Source organism: Phocoena sinus, chromosome X (genome assembly GCF_008692025.1).
Source record: "Phocoena sinus isolate mPhoSin1 chromosome X, mPhoSin1.pri, whole genome shotgun sequence".
Taxonomy (NCBI): Eukaryota; Metazoa; Chordata; class Mammalia; order Artiodactyla; family Phocoenidae; genus Phocoena; species Phocoena sinus.
In genome coordinates this window covers 101,324,647-101,352,128 of record NC_045784.1, presented here as the reverse complement: position 1 = coordinate 101,352,128, position 27,482 = coordinate 101,324,647, and the positions used below count along the sequence as shown (strand labels likewise).

The 27,482-nt window shown below is 43.5% G+C and overlaps 1 protein-coding gene across 1 annotated transcript in view; it reads left to right on the top strand.

The window, feature by feature from the left end:
• LOC116748128 (A-kinase anchor protein 17B) overlaps window positions 1–27,482 on the top strand; it is a 113,652-nt gene that overhangs the window by 75,808 nt on the left and 10,362 nt on the right. Inside the window, exon 3 of the mRNA XM_032620990.1 lies at window positions 10,398–10,509. Within this exon, the coding sequence (XP_032476881.1) occupies window positions 10,436–10,509 (74 nt within the window). The 5' untranslated portion in view covers window positions 10,398–10,435. The remainder of the gene's footprint in view (window positions 1–10,397; window positions 10,510–27,482) is intronic.

Here is a 27,482-nt window from a genome sequence, read left to right as displayed (position 1 = left end):
ATTGCTGTCCTGATCTTATTGTACATACTTTTCTTTTCTTTTCTTTTTCTTTTTTTTTTTTTTTTTGCGGTACGTGGGCCTCTCACTGTTGTGGCCTCTCCCGTTGCGGAGCACAGGCTCCGGACGCGCAGGCTCAGCGGCCATGGCTCACGGGCCCAGCCGCTCCGTGGCACGTGGGATCTTCCCGGACCAGGGCACGAACCTGTGTCCCCTGCATTGGCAGGCGGACTCTCAACCACTGCGCCACCAGGGAAGCCCTGTATATACATTTTTTATTGAGATATAATTAACATATACACATATTGTGTAAGTTGGAGGTGTACAATGTGGTTTAATTTATCCTGATCTTAAAAAAAAAAGAGAAAGCAAAAGAAAAAAGGACCCAACACACTCACACGATAAGCACATACACACACGGAGAACACTTTAACAAGCTGGGTTTTTGTAAGTTAATGTAAACATGAAGGAAAAGGGCCACAACCTCTGGCCTTCAAACTGCCAACCTTAATGGAATAAGTTTGAGTATTACTTAATGATACTTGGCAAGAAAGAAAATCCCAGTCTCAGTCTCCCCCAACCCTTCAGTTATTTGGATGGGATGAAGTCCAAACCAATCATTGCAATCGGTGGCCTGATGTCTGTGTAGCAATGTGAATGGAAGCAGAATTGTTACATACTACTTGGAAGCACCTGATGGAGGGATCAAATAAAAATTTTTTAAAATCACATGTTGGGCTTCCCTGGTGGCGCAGTGGTTGAGGGTCCGCCTGCCGATGCAGGGGACACGGGTTCGTGCCCCAGTCTGGGAAGATCCCACATGCCGTGGAGCGGCTGGGCCCGTGAGCCATGGCCACTGAGCCTGCGCGTCCGGAGCCTGTGCTCCGCAGTGGGAGAGGCCACAGCAGTGAGAGGCCCGCGTACTGCAAAAAAAAAAAAAAAAAAAAAAAAAAAAAACACATGTTTATACCCCCCATATAAACATGTGATTCAATGAATGAATAAAATACACCAGTGTGATTTACAACAGCGAAGACATAGAAGCAACCTAAGTGTCCATCAACAGATGAATGGATAAAGAAAATCTGGTGTATATATACAATGGAATATTACTCAGCCATAAAAAGAATGAAATATTACCATTTGCAGCAACATGGATGGACCTAGAGATTACTATATTAAGTGAAGTAAGTCAGACGGAGAAAGACAAATATTATATGATATCACTTATATGTGGAATCTAAAGAAATAATACAAATGAACTTATTTATAAAACAGAAACAGACTCACAGACATACAAAACAAACTTATGGTTACCAAAGGGGAAAGGGGGGGAGGGATAAATTATGAGTTTGAGATTAACAGATACATACTATTGTATATAAAATAGATAAACAACAAGGACTTACCATATAGCACAGGGAACTATATTCAATATCTTATAATAACCTATAATGGAAAAGAATCTGAAAAAGAATATATACACACACATATATATATATATATATAAAACCAAATCACTTTACTGTACACCTGAAACTAATACAATATTGTAAGTCAACTGTACTTCAATAAAAAAAAAATACATCAGTGTGTTGTAGGTCAGGATTAGGAGGGTAGGAAGCAGGTTATTCCAGAGCTCTGTGGTGGAGGTGGAACCACTGGAAATGAGGCTGCAAGGCCAGATCACCAAGGATTTTATATGCTTTGCCATGGGGTTTGGATCTTATCCTGAAAGCAAAGGAGGGCAGAAAGGAAGTAGAAAAGGATTCGAAGCTGGGATGGGCTTTGAAGTTGGAGTGTGGTGGCATGATTATATTTGTGTTTTAGCGACAACTCTGGCTTCTGGTGTAAAATGGATGAGGAGAGGATATTTGGAAGGCCAGCCAGGAGGGTGCAAGGCTAGAGGCAAGCGGCCCGGTTAGGAGGCTCTTTGGCAGTTGTGCAAACAGGATGGGGGCCGGAGCAAGGCAGTGGTAGCAAGCAGAGATGGAGAGAGATTTAGGACAGAAGGAGCAGGCAAAGAGGTCTCAGTAGAAGAGAGTGAAATTAGTACCCCCGCCCCCAAGCAAAACCCAATGACATTTACCAGCTAATCAAGTAGAAAACAGACCCTTGTGGTAGCAGCAGCAGTGAGAAGTAGCCCCGGGGTGAGTTGACAATAAATCTAATATGCATCAGCCATGTGATATGGCAGTCAGGAAAGCAAATGCCATCCTTAAGAAGCTAGAGTAGAAGAGTCTAGTGGCTGGACAAGGGACACGATCAGGCAGAAGCGTCTGTGCCCTGGGGTTGGGGCGATGGGGGGGGGAGGCTAGACTCAGTTCCTTCTTTCTACTTTTGAAAGATATAAGGGAATTGGCTTCAACTCAAAGCAGAGCCTTGAACCCAGGTCTTTGGAGCAGACTCTAGTCTGGAAGAATTATGGGGCCGGAAGACTTGTCTTCAAATTGTTGGACCACCATGGGGAAGAGGGGCAAAGCTGGCTTTGCGTGAAGTTACCAGAGGGCCGGTTTCACTCAGCCTCAAGCCACGAGGCAGAGACCCAAGCGGTGGTCTGTGGAGCCAGTGAGTCCTTGTCATTGGAAGTTGTTCTGACTAGAGGGCAGGGACCCTGTACGTGGGAGAACAAAACCAAAAGCCCAAAGCAAAAACAACCAGTTCGAGGATAGAGTCAGTCGGTGACCTTCGAGGTTCTTGCTGACCCTGTGATGTGGAAGTGCTGGCCAAGCGCGTGTACATTTCTCAGCAGTCCTGCCTCAGGGATGAGGTGGATAACGGTACCGCTCTCGTTCGCTTTCTTATACTACTTTATTCAAAGCAAATAGGTCATGTGGAAGTCGGCAGACCAGGTGAGTTGCAGCCTCTAAATCACTGTAATTCCGTCCAGGGGTGGGGTGTGGGGGGAGCCTGGCAAAGCCTTGCAGCCGTCAAGAGCAACCGCGCAGTGGGATAAACTTTGGCTGGGGCTTTGCCGCGCGAGAGGGGCGGGGTTACTTGAATGGGTCCTCAGGAGAAGGCGATTGGTCCCGGGGGAATCGAAGGGGCGGGACTAGTCTATTGTTACCATTGGTCCTGCGGGCAAGTTGAGGGATGGCAGCGAGGGGGGCGGAGCCCGCGAGGGGAGGCAATTGACTTGGCGAGAGCCCACCGAGGGGAGCTAGAGGGCGGGCCGGCGGGCGAGCCCACAGCCAGGAGCCGGGAGCTGGGAGTCGGCAGCCTGGAGCCGGGAGTCAGCTGCGCGAGCTCGCCAGGGCCGCAGCGTGGCGAGGGGCGCACGGGGCGTTGGCACCCGGACGCGCGCCTGCGTCGCCGACTTGGATGCGGCGGGGACGATTCTGCGCCCCGTGCGCTCGACGCGAGCCGTTCAACAGCTGGCTTCGCGGGCTACAGTCGCAGGGAGCGACTGGGAGGTTTGCAGGTTGAGACTGCGGCGACTGGAAAGAGGCGGCCGCTGCGGCAGTCCGGGTACCCCAGCGGAGACCCGAGTGGAGACAGCGGCTTCCCAGGCTCCCGGTAAATGCCCTCCGCTCTGCTTGCAGAGCAGCAGCCACGTCCCGCTGCGTCTCGGCCGCCTGGCCGGCCTGGCCTATGGGAGCTGGGTGCTTGCAGACAGGGCTACTCCGGACACTTGGCGGAGACTGGGGAGGGGATGCTCAGGAGACCCGGGTCGCTCCGCCAGCCCCTTCAGAGTCAGAGTTTCCAGAGATGCACCTGGGCTCTTCCCCTGGTCCTCTCTCTTCACCCTAGACCTTGCCGCAAGTCCCCCGGTCCTGGCGCCGCACTAGGGGGCGCTCTGGCACCCACTCAAGGGCTCGCTTCGGCCGCCGCTCCCGCCGAGGTCACTCGAGGCATTCCCCTGGGGTACCGCCATTCCCCTGGCGGTGGCATCCCGTTAACGGGAACTGAAGGTGCCCTCCTGTTTGGTCCACACGCCACGGGCCGGGCGCTCCGCTTCCCCGCCTGCTCCTGTGCACTCATCCAATTAATCAGCAGCAGGGCCCCGCCGCCCCCGCCGCCCTGTGACCTGGTCCTTGGCTTCAGGGATTTGTCGAGAGTCTCGCTTGAGGTTTCCAGCGCGGGTGGAATAAAACTGTTCCCAATCTGACTGGGGTAGCAGGGCTCACCCACGGTCACGGGGTCCTGAGCTTGCTTCCAGGGAGGAAGCAAGTTGGAGAGGCCCATGCTGTAGGAGAAACTGCCATCCCCGAATGCGGGGCAACCAGGTAGTCTTGGTCCTTGGGACTCGCATCTTCTTTACATTTGGTCTCCTGCATTTTGCGCTTTTTTTAAAAGCCAGCCACTACCGGAGAACTTTTGAATGCTGCTAACTCCGAGGAGTGAGATTTATTGGAACACCGGGTTCCAGCATGAGGACTGGTTACCCTTTGGACTTTTTCACTTTCTCTGTGTCTTTTCTAGATTGAGAATAAGGTCTCAAAGATCAGGCCCATTTTTCCCTGTTCTTCTACCTGCCTCTGATCTAACTTTGGAACTTCATGCTGTTGAGAGAGTAAACTTGTGCAGGGATAGGGCTCACTCTTCATGCTGAGAAAACCACTTTGGGATCTCTCCAGTTCTGAATTTTTTATTTGCTTTTTAAAGAATGTGGCATTCCAGTAGTAACATTGTTCTGTGCCCTGTTTCTTTGTTTGGGAGGGAGTCCCTCAAAGCATGGAGCGACTTGAAGCATGGAGTAATGGTACATGAAGATATTTTTACTTTGGCTCTTGTTAAACACAGAGAAAGTGGCAAGTGGAATAGGCCCGCTGGCATGGGTGCCCAGGGGATGCCAGCTATCATGTATATCAGAGGATGGGTAGGGCTGACTGGAGGTGGGGTAACATGGTGGGGAGGGGCAGAGCCAGCAGAGACCATCTTGGCTCCTGTGATGGGGCATGAGATTTCCATGTAGTCCCAGCCAAAGAGCACACCTGCCGTGTGGCCCATTTGTCTGGGTTCCCTGTCATACACTCATGCAAAGAGAGTGGGCTTTGACTGGCTTCATGTGTCATCTTCAGCATCAGAAGGAAAGGCGAGGCGCAGAGAGTTGGGGATGTGAAGGTAATGGTGGTGGCAGTGGTGGTGTGTGTGTGTGTGTGTGTGAGGGAGAGAGATTTGTTTCAGATGCTGAAGCAGCTCTCTGCCACGGAGACTGGCTACGTGTTTGTCTTCCCAGCATACATTCCTGCCTTTGCTAGAGAGAGGGACTTTGGCTGAGTTGTTCCAGAGCCAGTGTGGTGTTACTTGTGCAACTCTCTCAGTGTCCCCTTTGGGCCTGTGTCAGTTCGATGTTATATCCAACATGCTCCTGGAACTTTTAAGATGCTTTAAAGCAAGCTGGAGGCTGAGGTAGACTAATGCCTGGGGCACAGTCTGAGCAGACGTGAACCGCATGGAATCCAGTGGTGTTTTGCTCAGAAGAGACAGCGTAAGGGCTGGACCACTTACAGAGAAGAAGGTCAGCCATAATAATAATAAGCTCACCTTAACTGAGCACTTACGAGCGTTAAATACTTTCTTGTATCGTTTTCCTTAAACCTTCAAACATTCTGTAAGGTAGGCACTATTATCACCTTCTGAAGCTCAAAGAGGTTAGGTAAATCACCCAGCTGGTCAATGGCAGAGGTGGGATTTGAACCTGGGTCTGGTTGACACCAGCCCTTGAGCTCGAAAGCATTTTACTGTTTCATGTCACAGAGGAGGTTTCATAAATGAGGTGGGATGTGAGCAAGGCTTTAAAGGGTGGGCGGGACTTACACAGGGAGAGAGGACATTTGGAGAGAGGGGGTGGACATGTCTGAAGGAACTCAAGGGAGACTGGCCCAACTAGAATTGGGGGTAGACACAGGGCATGATGAAATATAAGGCTGGTGAGGTGGGGTGGAGTCGTGTTCTGGAGAGCCTTGAAAGGAACTTGTGACTTGATGCAGTAAGAATGAGGGAGAGGTTGAGAATTTTTGAGCAAAGACCAAGGCAAAGCCAGTCCCAATCCCTTGGTGTGCCCTGCCTGGGTCCCTGAGCCCATCCCTGCCTGGGTCCCTGAGCCCATCCCTGCCTTGCTCTTTCTTGAGAACCTTGCCCAGTTTTTTTGTTTTTGTTTTTGTTTTTGTTTTTGTTTTGTTTTGGTTTTTTGGCTGTATTGGGTCTTCGCTGCTGTGCGTGGGCTTTCTCTAGTTGCCTAGTTGTGGCAAGCGGGGGCTACTCTTCATTGCAGCGTGCGGGCTTCTCACTGCGGTGGCTTCTCTTGTTGCGGAGCACGGGCTCTAGGCTTGCGGGCTTCAGTAGTTGCAGCATATGGGCTCAGTAGTTGTGGCACACGGGCCCTAGAGCGGGCAGGCTTCAGTAGTTGCGGCACGTGGGCTCAGTTGTTGTGGTGCGTGGGCTCTAGGGCATGTGGGCTTCAGTAGTTGTGGCACTTGGGCTCAGTAGTTGTGGCTCGTGGGCTATAGAGCACAGGCTCAGTAGTTGTGGTGCACGGGCTTAGTTGCTCCACAGCATGTGGGGTCTTCCTGGACCAGGGATTGAACCCTTGTCCCCTGTATTGGCAGGCCAATTCTCAACCACTGCGCCACCAGGGAAGTCCAGCATATTTAACTCTTGTTTAAAATTTCCCGAACCTCTGGGGAGCACTGGGTACACGTAACCAAGAAGAAGGAGCAAGCTAGGAGTCCAAGGTCAAGTTCAGCCCTAGATGGGTGTGCTTCAGCCTGTACAATATTTTATAAAGCAATTGAATTAGGGACCAACGTTGAAAAACCAAAGAGCCCAATAAAAATCAGGATTTTCAGCTTTTCTTGAAATGTCAGAAGACTTGGTCAGAGTTTCGCTAGGCAGGGCTGTGCAGTGCTGACTTCTTAGCCAGGGGCACGTCCGCCACGTCCTGGGACGCATCTGACCCCGTGGGTTCCAGACCCCTACTCTAGGGAAACAAGCCCCCACTCAGGAAGATGCTAATCCAGGATTGGCTTCTTTTCTTACTGTGTAATTAGGGAATTGTCAGACCTGCAGAAGAACTGACTCTGAAATGCAAATAGTCTTAACACACAGGAATGCTGTGGCCATGGCTGGGAAGGGCTACTGGCTAGGAACTGAGCATCATCCTTACGTGGTACCTTTCCTCTGGGCTGGGGTTTCGAAGCCCACTCTGCTAGGGTCCCCAAGAGATAGACTGGCAGGCCTTGCTTGGACTCAGGTTTTCTTTCCACTGAATACTTTGTGTGAATAGGGGATCTGGGTCAAAATGATGAAAAGAGTTCAGGGGCAAAAACCAACTCAGAAATGATGACCTAAGAAGCAGTGTGTTAAAAAGGTTAATCTAGGGCTTCCCTGGTGGTGCGGTGGTTGGGAGTCTGCCTGCCGATGCAGGGGACACAGGTTCGTGCCCCGGTCCAGGAGCATCCCGCATGCCGCGGAGCGGCTGGGCCCGTGAGCCATGGCCGCTGAGCCTGCGTGTCCGGAGCCTGTGCTCCGCAGTGGGAGAGGCCACAGCAGTGAGAGGCTGCGTACCGCAAAAAAAAATAAATAAAGGTTAATCTGGACTTCGCTGAAGGCACTTCGTATGTTCTAGAGGGACAGGTATGAGCCATTTCTGTGCTGGCATTTGGGGTGAGAAGTCTTCACTGTGCAGATCTGTCCAGGCCCTGCAGGACATTTAGCGAGTCTGGCCCCCTGCTCACCCAGTGACAGCGGTGCCTGTCCCTGTGCCAGTTGTTGTGACAACTACAATCAACTGTAACTATGCACATCCCACCACTTTTGCAGGGCACGGTGCTAACACATTTGAAAACCACTGAAGTCTAGTCCCAGGAATTCTAACACTCATTTCATGAGGAAGAGTGTTAAAGCCATTATCACTTCTTTGTGGCCCACAGTATCCTTTGCTTCCCATGGCACTCACTATTTTCTTCCTCAGATTGCAGTTGTCTTAATTTCTTTCACTTTCTAGACACAGTTCTTTGAGGGTAACTCATCACTGTAGCCCCCAAAGTGTCTTAAATGGAGTAGCTGCTTGGTAGGTGCACTTGACTGATCTCCACGTTCACTGATTAATGTTAGTGGCTTTGGGACCCTTGAAAGAAAAAGCAGCTCTGTATTAGCATTTCACTATTCGTCTCCATGTGCTATTATTAGTATTTTCAATATGGGAGCAACACCTTTTTTTTTAAAAAAAAATTGAAGTATAGTTGATTTATAATGTTTTGTTAGTGTCTGGTATATAGCAAAGTGATTCAGTTATACAAATATGTGTGTGTGTGTGTGTATTATTTTTCAGATTCTTTTTCATTATAGGTCATTACAAGGTATTGAACATAGTTCCCTGTGCTGTACAATAAATCCTTGTTGTTTATCATTTTAAATATAGTGGTGTGTATCTGTTAATCCCAAGCTTCTAATTTATCTCTCCCCCTGCCTTTCCCCTTTGGTAACCATAAGTTTGTTTTCTACGTCTGTGAGTCTGTTTCATATGTAGTTGATGAGCAAATTCTTTGTTTCAGGTAAGACTTAGTATTGTTAAGTCCCTACCATGTGCCAGGCTCTGTTCTAGGCTCTGAAGAGAAAATGGTGAAGCAGACAAATACAGTCCCTACCTGCTCTCCTGGAACTTACAGACTGGGGGGTGGGGTGGGTTTGGTTTTATTTAAGCCAAACATGTCTGCTTTTGACTTTTTTTAGGATAAGTGGTATATATATATATATATATATATATATGTTCGCCTTTTAAATGTAAATGTTTAAAAGTAGGCAATTTATGTGTTTCCACAACTGACATCTGATGTAGACCTCATTCTCTCCCCCTCTTCCACTCTCCTCTTTTCCCTCTTTTCATACTCTTGTATTGGTTCTAATAAATGTTGCTTTTCAAAAAAAAAAAAAGCAGTAAGCAAGGCCAATGTGACTGGGACTGAGAGGACAAGGGCAGTAGGGGAAGAGCATACAGGATGTGTTGAAAGAGGTAGGCAGGGGTTGTATCTGAGGAGAAGCAGTTTGGATTTGGTTCAAAGCATGCTGGGGAGCCACTGAAGGTTTTTTTTTTTAATTAATTTATATATTTATTTTTGGCTGTGTTGGGTCTTTGTTGCTGTGCGCAGGCTTTCTCTAGTTGCAGCGAGCAGGGGCTACTCTTTGTTGCGGTGCGCGGGCTTCTCATTGTGGTGGCTTCTCGTTGTGGAGAACAGGCTCTAGGCGCGCAGGCTTCAGTAGTTGCAGCACGTGGGCTCAGTAGTTGTGGCTCGCGGGCTCTAGAGCGCAGACTCAGTAGTTGTGGTGTACGGGCTTAGTTGCTCTGCAGCATGTGGGATCTTCCCGGACCAGGCCTCGAACCCGTGTCTCCTGCATTGGCAGGTGGATTCTTAACCACTGCGCCTCCAAGGGAAGCCTGGCTGTTGCAGTCATCCAGATTAGAGATGATGGTGGTGCGGACCCAGGGGGTAGCCGCAAAGACGGAGATGGATTTGGAATGTACGGTCAAGGTGGAGTCGAATGGGCTTGCTGAAGGACTGAATCCGAGAGGAGGCGAGGAAGAACGCCTAGTTCTGAGCCTGAGCACCTGAGTGAAGGGTGGCTCTATTTAGGGAGATGGGAGTCACTGGGTGGGGGAAGTAAGTCTGAGGTGGGGGGCAGGTTTGCAGGGGAGGGAAATTAAGGTTGAGATACAAATGGAACATTCAGCTTGGAGACATTGAATAGGCGGTTGAATATCAGTGTCAGGCTGGGCTGGAGCTTCAGCCTACAGAAAAATTAAATGCAAATTAGAGCCACTTTAAGTCACCACTATATACTAACAAAGGTAGCAGAAATCAAAACGATAAGGATCCAATGTGAACAGGGCTGCCAGGAATTCAGGCATGTTAACACTGCTGATGGCATGATAAACTGACTTTATCTTCCAGGAGAACAACTTGACAATATGTAATGAGCCATATAAACGTATTCCTAGCCTTTGACATGGGAACATATTTTGAGGAAACAGTTTTTTTAAAGATCTGTACAAAGATTTTCATTAGGGTTGCTTGTTCTCATACTAGCAGTACGGAGTGGTAGTGGTACTCTTTTGGAGAGAGTAGTGCTCTTTCAAAAGAAAAATGTTGGAAAACACTAAATCCCCAGGAAGGGGGACTATCTAACCAAATATATAGTAACCCTATAGCGTTTCTGTAGACTGTATCTCTATATAGAATTTCTACAGAAATTTCCTGTAGGCACGAAAAATGAGAAATGTGTTGATCACATGAATATCTGGAATTGTTATTCAGCAGGTGCAAAACCCAGATTGTGATGGTCCATAAGTACAACCGTGTAAACCTCACACGCTGTTCGTGCTGAAAATCATAAATATACAGTTGTTTTTTAAAACCACCTCATCTGCTTTTGACTTTGTCTCTCTTTCTCTCTGGCAGCATTCCGTGGTCAGGATGCCACGACACAGTGGTCCACCATGAAGAGTTCACATGAATTGTGGCTTGCTCCAATCTTTCTTCCCTTGATCACATTTTCGCCAGAAGTTATTAGGTAATATCCTCTTCTGCAGGCCTTATATTCAAATAAGTTTATCTTGGGATTTTAAAAAGGTTGCGAAATACCGCGGTTCTCACAAACTGCTTAGAAGTGCAAAGTACGGTCCCATGTAAAGGTTGCTTTTCCCCTGTAGGTGGCGACTTGTGGGCAGGAATTTTGCTGGTAATCTTCAGAGAAGCAAAACGCTGGTGACTTGATGACGTCTATTTCCCACAAATAATACTCCGACCCTTCAGTGAGTGAGGCAAAAGTACAGAAGATAGCCACATTCCCTTAAATCCCTGATAGCTTTTTTTTTAAATGTGAAGAAGAGAAAGCAATGAGTCTACTTTAGTAGCATCAAAGTAAATCAATTCAAGGTTTAAAGTGGTATTCCTAGCTGAAAGTGTCTAGAGAGAGGTGTGCTATAACAAAAATGTTCCTGGTACTAATAAAAGGGGCAAAAGACCAAAAGATTGGTGAGATGGGTCTGCCGACTGCCCTGTGCGTATTTTAAAAAATAGCTCCCTCTCTTGCAACCATGGAGTGACTCCTGTACTCACTAACAGAGTTACGTAAATGCAATATGCACAGAAAGGCCTAACACAAACCTTTCTTTAGGTTAATTTATTTTTAAATTGAAGTATAGTTGAGTTATAATATTGTGTTAGTTTCAGGTGTACAGCATAGCTTTTCAGTATTTTTGCAGATTAGATTCCATTATAGGTTATTACAAGATACTGGGTGTAATTCCCTGTGCTACACAGAATATCCTTGTTGCTTATCTATTTTATGTATAGTAGTTTGTATCTGTTAATCCCATGCCTCTAATTTGTCCCTCCCCACCTCCCTCTCCCTTTGGTAACCATAAGTTTATTCTCTATGTCTGGGAGGCTGTCTGTTTTGTATATATATTCATTTGTATTATTTTTTAGATTCCACATATAAGTGATATCATATAGTATTAGTATTTCTCTGTCTGACTTATTTCACTAAGCATAATATTCACTAGGTCTATCCACATTGCTGTAAATGTCAACATTTCGTTCTTTTTTATGGCTAATTGGGTTAATTTATTTTTATTAGTCTCAGAAACACTGCTTAAACCAACATTACTGCATAAAGGAAAAATTCGTATGATCTTTTTTTTTTTTACATCTTTATTGGAGTATAATTGCTTTACAATGATGTGTTAGTTTCTGCTTTATAACCAAGTGAATCAGTTATACATACACATATGTTCCCATATCTCTTCCCTCTTGCGTCTCCCTCCCTCCCACCCTCCCTATCCCACCCCTCCAGGTGGTCACAAAGCACCAAGCTGATCTCCCTGTGCTATGCGGCTGCTTCCCGCGAGCTATCTGCCTTACGTTTGGCAGTGTATATATGTCCATGCCTCTCTCGCTTTGTCACAGCTTACCCTTCCCCCTCCCCATATCCTCAAGTCCATTCTCTAGTAGGTCTGTGTCTTTATTCCTGTCTTACCCCTAGGTTCTTCATGACATTTTTTTTTCTTAGCTTGCATATATATGTGTTAGTATATGGTATATGTCTTTCTCTTTCTGACTTACTTCACTCTGTATGACAGACTCTAGGTCTATCCACCTCATTACAAATAGCTCAATTTTGTTTCTTTTTATGGCTCAGTAATATTCCATTGTATATACGTGCCACATCTTCTTTATCCATTCATCCAATGATGGACACTTAGGTTGTTTCCATCTCCGGGCTATTGTAAATAGAGCTGCAGTGAACATTTTGGTACATGACTCTTTTTGAATTATGGTTTTCTCAGGGTATATGCCCAGGAGTGGGATTGCTGGGTCATATGGTAGTTCTATCTGTAGTTTTTTAAGGAACCTCGATACTGTTCTCCACAGTGGCTGTATCAATTTACATTTCCACCAACAGTGCAAGAGGGTTCCCTTTTCTCCACACCCCCTCCAGCATTTGTTGTTTCTAGATTTTTTTGATGATGGCCATTCTGACTGGTGTGAGATGATATCTCATTGTAGTTTTGATTTGCATTTCTCTAATGATTAATGATGTTGAGCATTCTTTCATGTGTTTGTTGGCAGACTGTATATCTTCTTTGGAGAAATGTCTATTTAGGTCTTCTGCCCATTTTTGGATTGGATTGTTTGTTTTTTTGTTACTGAGCTGCATGAGCTGCTTGTAAATTTTGGAGATTAATCCTTTGTCAGTTGCTTCATTTGCAAATATTTTCTCCCATTCTGAGGGTTGTCTTTTGGTCTTGATTATGGTTTCCTTTGCTGTGCAAAAGCTTTGAAGTTTCATTAGGTCCCATTTGTTTATTTTTGTTTTTATTTCCATTACTCTAGGAGGTGGGTCAGAAAGGATCTTGCTGTGATTTATGTCAGAGTGTTCTGCTATGTTTTCCTCTAAGAGTTTGATAGTTTCTGGCCTTACATTTAGGTCTTTAATCCATTTTGAGCTTATTTTTGTGTATGGTGTTAGAGAGTGATCTAATCTCATACTTTAACATGTACCTGTCCAGTTTTCCCAGCACCACTTATTGAAGAGGCTGTCCTTTCTCCACTGTACATTCTTGCCTCTTTTATCAAAGATAAGGTGACCATATGTGTGTGGGTTTATCTCTGGGCTTTCTATCCTATTCCATTGATCTTTCTGTTTTTGTGCCAGCACCATACTGTCTTGATTACTGTACCTATGTAGTATAGTCTGAAGTCAGGGAGCCTGATTCCTCTAGCTCTGTTTTTCGTTCTCAAGATTGCTTTGGCTATTCGGGGTCTTTTGTGTTTCCATACAAATTGTGAAATTTTTTGTTCTAGTTCTGTAAAAAATGCCAGCGGTAGTTTGGTAGGGATTGCATTGAATCTGTAGATTGCTTTGGGTAGTAGAGTCATTTTCACAATGTTGGTTCTTCCAATCCAAGAACATGGTATATCTCTCCATCTATTTGTATCATCTTTAATTTCTTTCATCAGTGTCTTATAATTTTCTGCATACAAGTCTTTTGTCTCCTTAGGTAGGTTTATGTCTAGATATTTTATTCTTTTTGTTGCAATGGTAAATGGGAGTGTTTTCTTGATTTCACTTTCAGATTTTTCATCATTAGTGTATAGGAATGCCAGAGATTGTATCCTGCTACTTTACCAAATTCATTGATTAGCTCTAGTAGTTTTCTGGTAGCATCTTTAGGATTCTCTATGTATAGTATCATGTCATCTGCAAACAATGACAGCTTTACTCTTCTTTTCTGATTTGGATTCCTTTTATTTCCTTTTCTTCTCTGATTGCTGTGGCTAAAACTTCCAAAACTGTGTTGAATAAGAGTGGTGAGAGGGCTTCCCTGGTGGCGCAGTGGTTGAGAGTCCGCCTGCCAATGCAGGGGACACGGGTTCGTGCCCCAGTCAGGGAAGATCCCACATGCCGCAGAGCGGCTGGGCCCGTGCGCCATGGCCGCTGAGCCTGTGCGTCCGGAGCCTGTGCTCCGCAACAGGAGAGGCCACAACAGTGAGAGGCCTGCGTACCGCAAAAAAAAAAAAAAAGAGTGGTGAGAGTGGGCAACCTTGTCTTGTTCCTGATCTTAGTGGAAATGCTTTCAGTTTTTCACCATTGAGGACGATGTTGGCTGTGGGTTTGTCATATATGGCCTTTATTATGTTGAGGAAAGTTCCCTCTATACCTACTTTCTGCAGGGTTTTTATCATAAATGGGTGTTGAATTTTATCAAAAGCTTTCTCTGCATCTATTGAGATGATCATATGGTTTTTCTCCTTCAATTTGTTAATATGGTGTATCACGTTGACTGATTTGCGTATATTGAAGAATCCTTGCATTCCTGGAATAAACCCCACTTGATCATGATGTATGATCCTTTTAATGTGCTGTTGGATTCTGTTTGCTAGTATTTTGTTGAGGATTTTTGCATCTATGTTCATCAGTGATATTGGTGTGTGGGTTTCTTTCTTTGTGACATCCTTGTCTGGTTTTGGTATCAGGGTGATGGTGACCTCGTAGAATGAGTTTGGGAGTGTTCCTCCCTCTGCTATATTCTGGAAGAGCTTGAGAAGGATAGGTGTTAGCTCTTCTCTAAATGTTTGGTAGAATTCACCTGTGAAGCCATCTGGGCCTGGGCTTTTGTTTGTTGGAAGATTTTTAATCACAGGTTCAATTTCAGTGCTTGTGATTGGTCTGTTCATATTTTCTATTTCTTCCTGATTCAGTCTTAGCAGGTTGTGCATTTCTAAGAATTTGTGCATTTCTTCCAGGTTGTCCATTTCATTGGCATAGAGTTGCTTGTAGTAATCTCTCATGATCTTTTGTATTTCTGTAGTGTCAGTTGTTACTTCTCCTTTCTCATTTCTAATTCTATTGATTTGAGTCTTCTCCCTTTTGTTCTTGATGAGTATGGCTAATGGTTTATCAATTTTGTGTATCTTCTCAAAGAACCAGCTTTTAGTTTTATTGATCTTTGCTATCGTTTCCTTCATTTCTTTTTCATTTATTTCTGATCTGATTTTTATGATTTCTTTCCTTCTGCTAACTTTGGGGTTTTTTTGTTCTTCTTTCTCTAATTGCTTTAGGTGCAAGGTTAGGTTGTTTATTTGAGATGTTTCCTGTTTCTTAAGGTAGGATTGTATTGCTATAAACTTCCCTCCTAGAACTGCTTTTGCTGCATCCCACAGATTTTGGGTCGTCGTGTCTCCACTGTCATTTGTTTCTAGGTATTTTTTTATTTCCTCTTTGATTTCTTCAGTGATCACTTCGTTATTAAGTAGTGTATTGTTTAGCCTCCATGTGTTTGTATTTTTTACAGATCTTTTCCTGTAATTGATATCTAGTCTCATAGCATTGTGGTTGGGAAAGATACTTCATACAATTTCAATTTTCTTAAATTTACCAAGGCTTGATTTGTGACCCAAGATATGATCTATCCTGGAGAATGTTCCATGAGCACTTGAGAAGAATGTGTATTCTGTTGTTTTTGGATGGAATGTCCTATAAATATCAGTTAAGTCCATCTTGTTTAATGTATCATTTAAAGCTTGTGTTTCCTTATTTATTTTAATTTTAGATGATCTGTCCATTGCTGAAAGTGGGGTGTTAAAAGTCCCCTACTATGAATGTGTTACTGTCGATTTCCCCTTTTATGTCTGTTAGTATTTGCCTCATGTATTGAGGTGCTCCTATGTTGGGTGCATAAATATTTACAATTGTTATATCTTCTTCTTGGATCGATCCCTTGATCATTATGTAGTGTCCTTCTTCGTCTCTTCTAATAGTCTTTATTTTAAAGTCTATTTTGTCTGATATGAGAATTGCTACTCCAGCTTTCTTTTGGTTTCCATTTGCATGGAATATCTTTTTCCATCCCCTTACTTTCAGTCTGTATGTGTCTCTAGGTCTGAAATGGGTCTCTTGTAGACAGCAAATATATGGGTCCTGTTTTTGTATCCATTCAGCCAATCTGTGTCTTTTAGTGGGAGCATTTAGTCCATTTACATTTAAGGTAATTATTGATATGTATGTTCCTATTCCCATTTTCTTAATTGTTTTGGGTTCGTTATTGTAGGCCTTTTCCTTCTCTTGTGTTTCTTGCCTAGAGAAGTTCTTTTAGCATTTGTTGTAAAGCTGGTTTGGTGGTGCTGAACTCTCTCAGCTTTTGCTTGTCTGTAAAGGTTTTAATTTCTCCATCAAATCTGAATGAGATCCTTGCTGGGTAGAGTAATCTTGGTTGCAGGTTTTTCTCTTTCATCACTTTAAATATGTCCTGCCAGTCCCTTCTGGCTTGCAGAGTTTCTGCTGAAAGATCAGCTGTTAACCTTATGGGGATTCCCTTTTGTTATTTGTTGTTTTTCCCTTGCTGCTTTTAATATGTTTTCTTTGTATTTAAGTTTTGACAGTTTGATTAATATGTGTCTTGGCGTATTTCTCCTTGGATTTATCCTGTATGGGACTCTCTGTGCTTCTGGACTTGATTAACTATTTCCTTTCCCATATTAGGGAAATTTTCAACTATAATCTCTTCAAATATTTTCTCAGTCCCTTTCTTTTTCTCTTCTTCTTCTGGAACCCCTATAATTCGAATGTTGGTGCATTTAATGTTGACCCAGAGGTCTCTGAGACTGTCCTCAGTTCTTTTCATTCTTTTTTCTTTATTCTGCTCTGCAGTAGTTATTTCCACTACTTTATCTTCCAGGTCACTTATCCGTTCCTCTCCCTCAGTTATTCTGCTATTGATCCCATCTAGAGTATTTTTAGTGTCATTTATTGTGTTGTTCATCATTGCTTGTTTCCTCTTTAGTTCTTCTAGGTCCTTGTTAACTGTTTCTTGCATTTTGTCTATTCTATTTCCAATATTTTGGATTATCTTTACTATCATTATTCTGAATTCTTTTTCAGGTAGACTGCTTATTTCCTCTTCATTTGTTAGGTCTGGTGGGTTTTTATCTTGCTCCTTCATCTGCTGTGTGTTTTTCTGTCTTCTCATTTTACTTATCTTACTGTGTTTGGGGTCTCCTTTTTGCAGGCTGGAGGTTCGTAGTTCCCATTGTGTTTGGTGTCTGTCCCCAGTGGCTAAGGTTGGTTCAGTGGTTGTGTAGGCTTCCTGGTAGAGGGGACTAGTGCCTGTGTTCAGGTGGATGAGGCTGGATCTTGTCTTTCTGGTGGGCAGGTCCACGTCTGGTGGTGTGTTTTGGGGTGTCTGTGGACTTATTATGATTTTAGGCAGCCTCTCTGCTAATGGGTGGGGTTGTGTTCCTGTCTTGCTAGTTGTTTGGCATAGGATGTCCAGCACTGTAGCTTGCTGGTTGTTGAGTGAAGCTGGGTGCTGGTGTTGAGATGGAGATCTGTGGGAGATTTTTGCCATTTGATAGTATGTGGAGCTGGGCGGTCTCTTGTGGACCAGTGTCCTGAAGTTGGCTCTTCCATCTCAGAGGCACAGCACTGACTCCTGCCTTTCATCCACACGGCTCAGAATAAAAGGGAGAAAAAGTAGAAAGAAAGAATTAGTAGAAGTAGAAAGAAAGAAAGAAAGAAAGGAGGGAGGGGGGAGGGAGGGAGGAAGGAAGGAAGGAGGGAAGGAAAAATAGAAAGAAAGAAGATAAAGTGAAATAAAATAAAGTAAGATAAAATATAATAATGTTATTTAAATTAAAATATTTATTAAGAGAAAAAAAGAAAAAAAATTAAAAAAAGAAAAAGGACGGATAGAACCCTAGGACAAATGGTGGAAGCAAAGCTATACAGACAAAATCTCACACAGAAGCATACACATACACACTCACAAAAAGAGGAAATGGGGAAAAAATCATAAATCTTCCTCTCGAAGCCCACCTCCTCAATTTGGGATGATTCGTTGTCTATTCATGTATTCCACAGATGCAGGTACATCAAGTTGATTGTGGAGCTTTAATCCGCTGCTTCTGAGGCTGCTGGGAGAGATTTCCCTTTCTCTTCTTTGTTCTCACATCTCCCAGGGGCTCAGCTTTGGATTTGGCCCCGCCTCTGCTTGTAGGTCGCCAGAGGGCATCTGTTCTTCGCTCAGACAGGACCGGGTTAAAGGAGCCGCTGCTTCGGGGGCTCTGGCTCACTCAGGCCGGAGGGAGGGAGGGGCACGGAGTGCGGGGCGAGCGTGCGGTGGCAGAGGCCGGCGTGACGGCATGACGTTGCACCAACCTGAGGCGCGCCGTGCGTTCTTCCGGGGGAGTTGTCCCTGGATCCCAGAACCCGGGCGGTGGCGGGCTTCACAGGCTCCCCGGAAGAGGAAGTATGGATAGTGACCTGTGCTCGCACGGAGGACCGCTGGTGGCGGCAGCGGCAGCCCTAGCGTCTCATGCCCGTCTCTGGGGTCCGCGCTTTTAGCCGCGGCTCGTGCCCGTCTTTGGAGCTCCTTTAAGCAGCGCTCTTAACCCCCTCTCCTCGCGCACCAGGAAACAAAAAGGGAAGAAAAAGGTCTCTTGCCTCTTCAGCAGGTCCAGACTTTTCTCCGGACTCCCTCCCGGCTCGCCGCGGCTCACCTCACGCCGCGAACCCCAGTCCTCCCCCTGCGCTCCGACCGAAGCCTGAGCCTCAGCTCCCAGCCCCGCCCACCCCGGCGGGTGAGCAGACAAGCCTCTCAGGCTGGTGAGTGCCGGTCGGCACCGATCCTCTGTGCGGGAATATCCCCACTTTGCCCTCCGCACCCCTGTTGCTGTGCTCTCCTCCGCGGCTCCTAAGCTTCCCCCCTCCGCCACCCCCCTTCTCTGCCCATGACAGGGCTTCCTAGTGTGTGGCAACCTTTCCTCCTTCACAGCTTCCTCCCACTGGTGCAGGTGCCATCCTTATTCTTTTGTCTCTGTTTTCTCTTTTTTTCTTTTGCCCTACCCAGGTACGTGGGGAGTTTCTTGCCTTTTGGGAGGTCTGAGGTCTTCTGACAGCCTTCAGTAGGTGTTCTGTAGGTGTTGTTCCACATGTAGATGTATTTCTGGTGTATCTGTGGGGAGGAAGGTGATCTCCGCGTCCTACTCTTCCGCCATCTTCCCGGAGGCTCCCCATACAGGTAACTCTTGATTGTTCCAATTTCTCAAAAATTTGGACACATTTACTGTCTCTATAACACCTCTTTCGCGCTGCCCTAGTCTCGAAGCTCCCGCCACTGCTCCTCAGGCCGGGTCCCCGTGGGCTCGTATGATCTTTTAAAATAGGGAAAGAAAAACAGGAAATTGAGTTGCCCAAAGAGGTGAATTAACACAAATCCAGTTTTCTTCATTTCAAGATCAAAATTCCCCATACTAACTCTACCTTAGAGCAGATTTTTTTTGAGTGCTGGTAGAAGAGATTCTCTCTCAGTAGGACTCCAGTATTTCATGGTCACAAATTTATCATTCCAGCAGGTCTCCAAAAGTCACTGCCTTTCTGCCCTGAAAGCCCCCAGTGCCACAATAAGCCCTTTAGGACCATCTTAATTTGGGAATTTCATCATTTGGGGGGTCCTATATTGGTTGTATTCCACTTGTTGCAACACTGCGTGCTGCTCATTTTAATGATGTGATTTAAAGATTTTTCAAGATCAGAGCATATGGTCAGCCTCAGTTTTAAAATTGTTGTTTGCGCTAATGATGTACCAGAACACATGAAAGTTCATCCATGACCTCTTGACTGAAAAAGCAGGGAACATTTCTGTTTGGTCAAGACTTACGGGGATTCTGTACTAGTTGGGAGGTTTGGAAATTGGCTATGTTGATTTGACCCAAATACATTTTGGCTGTCCCGCTGACAATACATATGTCGATATAACTTTATACATCTTAAATGCTTTCAAAATGACTTAACTTTGAGGTTCAAAAGCCTGAAAAAAGAAAGGCAGCAAAGGACTACTTCGAAAGAGGATATGGAGTTGTGCAGATGGTCCTGTTTTTTTCCCACTGTTTTTAAAAAACGTGACTCAAATGCACTTGCTAGCACTCTGACAGCAAATATTTGAGAGTGAGAAAAAGGGAAAGAAAATGGATGAGGGATACTTTGCTCATGACTCAAGTGCTTTTAGAGTTTTAAAGTCATAGTTCTGATCTAAAACACTTGAAGGTGTAGCAGAGGAATCTCTCTAGTATCTTCTGAAATGAGATAAGGTATTGGAGGAACTTTGGATGCAGAGCTCGTAGAATTTATTGAATTTTCACTGCAGGTTCAAACAACTGTTTTAGGCCTGTGGAAATATCTCAAAACTGTTTCCTTTTCTCTAATCTCTTATTCTACTGCTATTCAGTCAGCTTTGCTATTAGGTATAGAGGCAGGAAGATGAGGCGGACCCATGACTAGAGAAAGCAGCCACGTTTCTCTGAGAAGCTGCTAGAAATGTTCTGGCATTGAGAGCTGGTTGAGTGAAATGCTTTGGTAGAGCTATGTACACAAGATACTGCTGGAATGCGCACTGTGTAAACATTATTGAATAACTCTAATTTTTGAAGGTTAGAGGACCTCTCATTTGCCTCTGCAAAGGCGTTAAAGAATAAGTGATCTCAGTGGTGTTGCTTTTAATCACAAGACTAGAGAGAAAGATGTGTGTATGTGTGAGGGGGGCTGGGGAGGTCATGGTGGAACATACTAGAACATGGAACTAGTTGAAAAATCTTTATTAAAATTCAACTTTTTGATAATTTATGGTGGCTGTACTTATAACACTCCTTGCCATCAGGGCTCAGTTTATATTAGGCTCTTAAACCTTTGCATATGATAGTGATTGGTAAAAATGATGGGAAAATTGTTAATGAATTCTACCATTACTGTCAGTTGAACCACAGACATATTAAAAGGGAATTTAGCATAATACTCTCAAGGTCCATCTATGTTGTCACAAATGGCAAGATTTCATCTTTTTTTTAATAGGGTGTTATGCTATATAAAATAAGTCAGACAGAGAAAGATAGATACTATATGATTTCACTCACATGTGGAATATAAAAAACAAGCAAACAGAAACCCCCCAAATAAATTAGCAAACTAACAAAGCAAACACGTAGATACAGAGAACAGAGTAGTGGTTATCAGAGGGGAAGCGCAGCCAGGAGGGTGAGATGGGTAAAGGGGGTCAACTGTATGGTGATAGATAGAAACTAAATTTTTGGTGGTGAGCACACTGTAGTGTATACAGAAGTGGGAATATAAGGGAGTTCCCCGGTGGTCCAGTGGTTAGGATGCAGCACTTTCAGGGCTGGGGTTCAATCCCTGGTTGGGGAACTAAGATGCTGCAAGGTGCGTGCTGCGGCCAAAAAAAAAAAAAAAGTAGAAATATGATGTTATACGCATGGAATTTATATAATGTTATAAACCAATTTACCTCAATTTTTTATAAAGGGTATTTAGAGGGCAAATTAGGTCATTCTAAAGAATCAATTTTAGGGCTTCCCTGATAGTGCAGTGGTTAAGAATCCTCCTGCCAATGCAGGGGACACGGGTTCAAGCCCTGGTCTGGGAAGATCCCGCATGCCACGGAGCAACTAAGCCCACACGCCACAACTACCGAGCCTGTGCTCTAGAGCCCACGAGCCACAACTAGAGAAAGCCCGCGCACAGCAACGAAGACCCAACACAGCCAAAAATAAATTTTAAAAAAGGAATCAATTTTAAATCATATCCTAATAACTTGATCTCAGTGATTCCACCTATTTGGGTAGTTATATTTTTATTAATATGTATAAATATACATAAAATGTATAGCTATATCTACTAAATAATATATCTAATTTAAGTAGATTACCTTTTTAAATTGAAGTATAGTTGGTTTACAATGTTGTATTAGTTTCAAGTGTACAGCAAAGTGATTCAGTTATATCTATATATACATATACATATATATACATATATGTATACATATATACACATATATATATATAACTGATTCTTTTCCATTATAGGTTATTATAAGATAATGAGTATAGTTCCCTGTGCTATACAGTAGGTCTTTGTTGTTTATCTATTTTATATATAGTAGTATGTATCTGTTAATCCCAAACTCCTAATTTATCACCCCCCCCTTCCCCTCTGGTAACCATAAGTTTGTTTTCTATGTCCCTGAGTCTGTTTCTATCTTGTAAATAAGTTCACTTGTATCATTTTTTCTTAGATTCCACATATAAGTGATATATAATATTTGTTTTTGTCTGACTTCACTCTGTATGATCATCTCTAGGTCCATCCATGTTGCTGCAGATGACATTACTTCATTCTTTTTTATGGCTGAGTCATATATATATATATATACACATATATAATATATACATATATTATATATATATAAATATATACCACAGCTCCTTTATCCATTCAGCTGTTGATGGACACTTAGGTTGCTTCCATGTCTTGGCTATTATAAATGTGCTGCTGTGAACATTGGGATGCATGTGTCTTTTCGAATTAGAGTTTTGTCTTTTCCGGATATATGCCCAGTAGTGGATTGCTGGGTCATATGGTAGTTCTATTTTTAGTTTTTTAAGGAGCCTTCATACTGTTCTCCATAGTGGCTGTACCAATTTACATTCCCACCAACAGTGCCAGAGGGTTCCCTTTTCTCCACACCCTCTCCAGCATTTATTGTTTGTAGATTCTTTGATGATGGCCATTCTGACTGGTGTGAGGTGATACTTCATTGTAGTTTTGATGTGCATTTCTCTAATAATTAGCAATGGTGAGCAACAGATTACTTTTTGAACATGTTTAAACAGGGTTAAAAACAGGGATTGTATGGGGAGAAAAGCACAAACCTTTTTCAACCTGTTTTTCAAGAGCAAGGTAGGGCCTCGTACAGCTTTAACTAGATTCAAGGATTGGCACATTTAAGCTTAGAGTTGAGAAACTATCCTGATTTAGAAGAAAGCACCTGTGAAAGTTGAATATTGGATTGTAACTGTGAGTATTTTCCAGAAACACCTGTCTGCTTTTGCTATAAAATAAATCAGTTAAGACTTAAACATTCTGCAGCCAAATCAGTGGTCACTGGAGGTGGGGGGAGGATTACAAAGGGGCACGAGGAAACTGAAGGGGATGATGGGCATTTTCACTCTCTTGATTGTGGTGATGGGTTCATAAGTGTGTAAAGATATGTCAAAACTCATCAAAGTGTACACTTCCGATACGAAATGTGGTTTATCATACTCAGTTATGCTTCAATAAGGCAGTTTTTAAAATAACTTCTGCAGCCTGTGGTACAGCTAGTATTGAAGTGGCCAAGTGCTCCGTCATCACCCAAAGTCCTAGTCTGATCTCCCAGGCTTCAGTCAGGACTCACACAAACTTGGGTCATGGGTCCAGATGCCTGTAGGCATTTACAGTGATGGCAGACAGAGGGGTGTCTTTGATGGGAAAAGGGAGTTGCTTCTGTATTACTCTGTTTTGATTCTTTTCTGGGCCAGTTTGTATCAGCAACTGTGAACTGCTTTCCTTTCAATAGTTTGTTATTATCATGTGAGTTTCCTCTTTTTATAAAAAATTTTAATACAAAATTAGCACATTTATTATAAACATTCAAAAATTGAAGCAAGAATACTCCTAATCCATTTCCCAGATGAAAACGTTGACAATTTGATGTACATCCTTCCAGACTTTATAGAGAGGTCTGTATGTGTGTGCGTGCACGTGTGCCCACCATGCATGTGTGTTTATATTACTTTTATTACTTTATATTACGTTTACAAAAACAAGATCACATTGCACATTATTATCCTGCAACTTGCTTTTTATTTTTTCCTCTAAAAAGTATCATGGGCGTCCTTCCATGTCAATAAGTACACACCTATGCCTCCCTCCCTCCCGTCCTCCCTTTCTTCCTTCTTTCTCTCCCCCTCCCCCTCCTCCCTCTCCCCCTCCCCCTCCTTCCTCTCCCCCTTCTACCTGTCTTCCTGGTAGGAAGCCTCCTCCCCCTCCCCCTCCTCTTCCTCCTTCATTTTTTGCTAGTTTTGGCTTGAGGCCTCTTTTAAGGAAAAAGCATCGCAATAGGAATTCATAATTATCGTGCACCTATGCACCAGGCACCATCTGGTTAATTTTCAGCGATCTGGCAGAAATTGCCAATGACATTGCTGTAGCATTGAAGCCATGGCATATGTAAAAAGCTTACTTCTTGGTACACAGTAGGTCCTCAATATTTAAAAAAAAATAAGATTGGAAGGTTAGCTCCCTATTCTGGGAGAGTATTCAAAGATGAAATATTCACAAACATTTCATTTTAAAGCCTGTGACCAGCAGGGGAAGAGAGGAGAAGCAATGTCTAATTTGCTGCTGTTGCTGAAGTTGGGAAAGAGGAATTGGAATTGAGGTTTTAAAGGAGGCCAGTTTTTTTTTTTTGAAAACCAATTGGGTCCTCTTGAGAAAGTCAGAAAATAACTTAAATGCTTCCGAATTGAGGTGTAGAGTCCTGTCACTGGAGGGCCGGGTGAGCAAACATCGACCCTAGAGCAGAGGCTGTGGGCAGGCAAGGCAGCAAGGCCTGCAGGTCTGTTTATTTGCACTTCGCAGTGCTTGCAAATTGTTTTCCTTGATTGCCAGCGTCTGAAAAAGCAGATTTCGCATAAGAACCTCAGTTTCTGGCCTCTCTGGATTAATAGGAGGATGCGGCCACCCCAGGCCCTCCTTCCCTCACTGGGGGTTCAGATGAGGCACTGGTCTCCGCCTCTGTTCAGTGTTTTTTGCTCGCTGAGACCGTCTTGCTGTCCACTGTGATCATCTGAGTTGTAACCTCTGCTGTAGAATTTACTGCTTATTTTTGCTTCGGTGTGAGATGGAAGTGATAGCCAGTTTTGTTTTGTTTTTTCATGTGAAAAATACAGCACATCAAGCACTATAAAATACCATCTGACTGTTTTCCCTCCAAATTTGAGGAGAACCTTTATTATACTTCAGGAAAGCGGAGAGATCTGGCTAAAATATAGAAACTGTTTCACTGTGTGGAAATCACCCTTGTGAAGGATATGAGGCATATATTTAACCTCAAGAAGTTGATGATTTTTAGTGGGCTTTGTGAGGTTAATCTGAAGTAGAAGGAAAAATTGAAGTTTTTAATAAAATCCATTTATATTGACCATAATTTTAAATGAATGACTACAAATGCATCTGTTAACACTGTAAGTCAGCAAAAAGTTTTATTAAAACCACTTTGCAAAAAATCATAATGCAATTCTGAGCTTCATTCCTGTGTATACATAGTTGTGACAAAATTGTGTCTAAAATGACACTGCAGTAAGCAGCTTTGAACATGTTCTTTTCTTATTTTTAATTCTTTCCTTAGCATGAGTTTCTAGAGCAGGTTACTGGACCAAAGGGGATGAACATATTTTATGGTTCTTGGTTTGTTTCGCCAAGTTATTCTAAAAAAAGATGTAATTAATTTTCACTATCTCTAGCAAGATATGAAGGTGCCTAGTTTTTCTTTCTTCCCAAAACTCTTCCAGGAATGGGTTTTTGTAATTTTTATTTATTTGTGTAAAAACTATTAAATGGGATTGTGTATCTTGAAACTAATTAAAATTTAGATGTCTGTATCAGTTAGCTGTTGTTGTATAATAAACCATCCCCAAACTTAGTGGCTTAAACAAAAACCATTTATTATTTCTCACAAGTCTATAGGTTCTCAGGACTGTTCTGCTGATCTGTGATGGCTGCATCTGATCTTGACAGGGTTTGCTCATGTGTCAGCCATCAATTGGTGGGTTGGCTGGGGGCTGGCTGGTCTAGGATAGCTCATCTGTCACAAGAGGGCTTTTTCATGTGGCCTTTCATCCTCAAGCAGGCTAGCCCAGGATTGTCCTCATGGTATGGCAGGATTCCAGGAGAGTGAGGGCCACTTGACACCTTGTCTTAGAACTGGCACTCGGACACTTCTGCCACATTCTGTTAGGGAAAAAAAAAGGCCGTCTCAAATTCAAGGGCTGGGGAAAAATAGACTCTATCTCTTGATAGCAACAACTCAAAGTCACATTACAAAGGGTGTGGATATAGGGAGGGGTGGAATATTAGGATCATTTTTGTAACTGTTATACTACAACAGTCAATATTGTCCTTCAAACTTGCCATCTTTCAAAGCTTTATACCTGTTCCAGCAATGTACGCACTAATTAAAAAAAAAATAATTAGAGCCTTTCTCAGAATCTCCTTGTAAGGGGACTTATAAACTAATTAAAAAGTCAGTTTATTCTTTATAGTCGTTCATTTTATCCAGCATTCTTGATTCTAGATAATTTTTGATGATTTTGAAATATCAAATACATGATAAAAGAATTTCAAAATTGACCTCCATCAAGGCTATTTATAAGAATGTAGCTCAGACTTTGAAATCAATCCAAGCGAAGCATTCCAAAGTGTTTAAAACAAAAGCAGTATCACTGGAATAAATGGAGAGCATGACAAACTGGTTACTTTGAAGTGATTAACTATTTTGTGAATTTTTTTCTGGAATATTTTTTAAAGCCTTGCTTTAAATTAGGTTGTATAAATAAATACCTCTTGATTACAGATAAATTTGGGGGTTCAGTATATCTTAATTGAATATCAAATTAATTTTTCTCCTAAAGGAGTTTAGTGTTGACTCTTATTTATGTTGCAAATTGCAGCAAATGGACTGGATTTTGTCTTCATTATGCTCTTTAGATAATGTTTTTGGAGAAGGAGCACATGTTTATTCTCATATCATCCCAGTTCAGTGTTGCTAACATAAGGATTTCTAGAACCTAATATAAGATACTGCTTTTGGTGGCCTTTTTTTTTTCAGTACTCCAGTCCCGAAGTAGAGGGCAGATTCTCCTTGTCACTCACTAGGAGAGGCTGTCTTCTCTTCCCTTGATCTTAGAGTTCAATTTAGTGAAAGTCGACAGACTGGAGGAATGAGAGTAGATATGTCCATGTGAGACTTGGAAAGCAACCTGGACGAAGGATGCTAGATCAGGTACCTGGGTTAGAACTGTCGGCTGGGTGTGTGTTCATGAATGTGCTACATGTATTTTACCCCAGCCCTGTTTCTGTGCCATCCCCAGCAGGTTTTTCTGGGACTTTACATTTGAGCTCAGTTGTACAATAGACTGGAGATTTGGAATCTTGGAGTGTCAATATATGGGCAAGTCGTTTAATTTTCCTGAATCCATCTGAATTTCCCCATCTCTAAAACAGGCATGAAAATACCTACTCACAGGTTGCTTCAGGAACCAAATGAGACAAAGTAGTATAAGTAATAGCCATAGGGCTTCCCTGGTGGCGCAGTGGTTAAGAGTCCGCCTGCCAATGCAGGGGACACGGGTTCGTGCCCTGGTCTGGGAAGATCCCACATGCCGCGGAGCGGCTGCGCCCGTGAGCCATGGACGCTGGGCCTGCGCGTCCGGAGCCTGTGCTCCGCGATGGGAGAGGCCACAGCAGGGAGAGGCCCGCGTACCGCAAAAAAAATAAAATAAAATAAAAAAATAATAGCCATAGCTTATGTTGATTGAGAACTTCCTGTGTGCTGGGCACTATTCTAAGGATTTCCTGTACTCACTCATTTA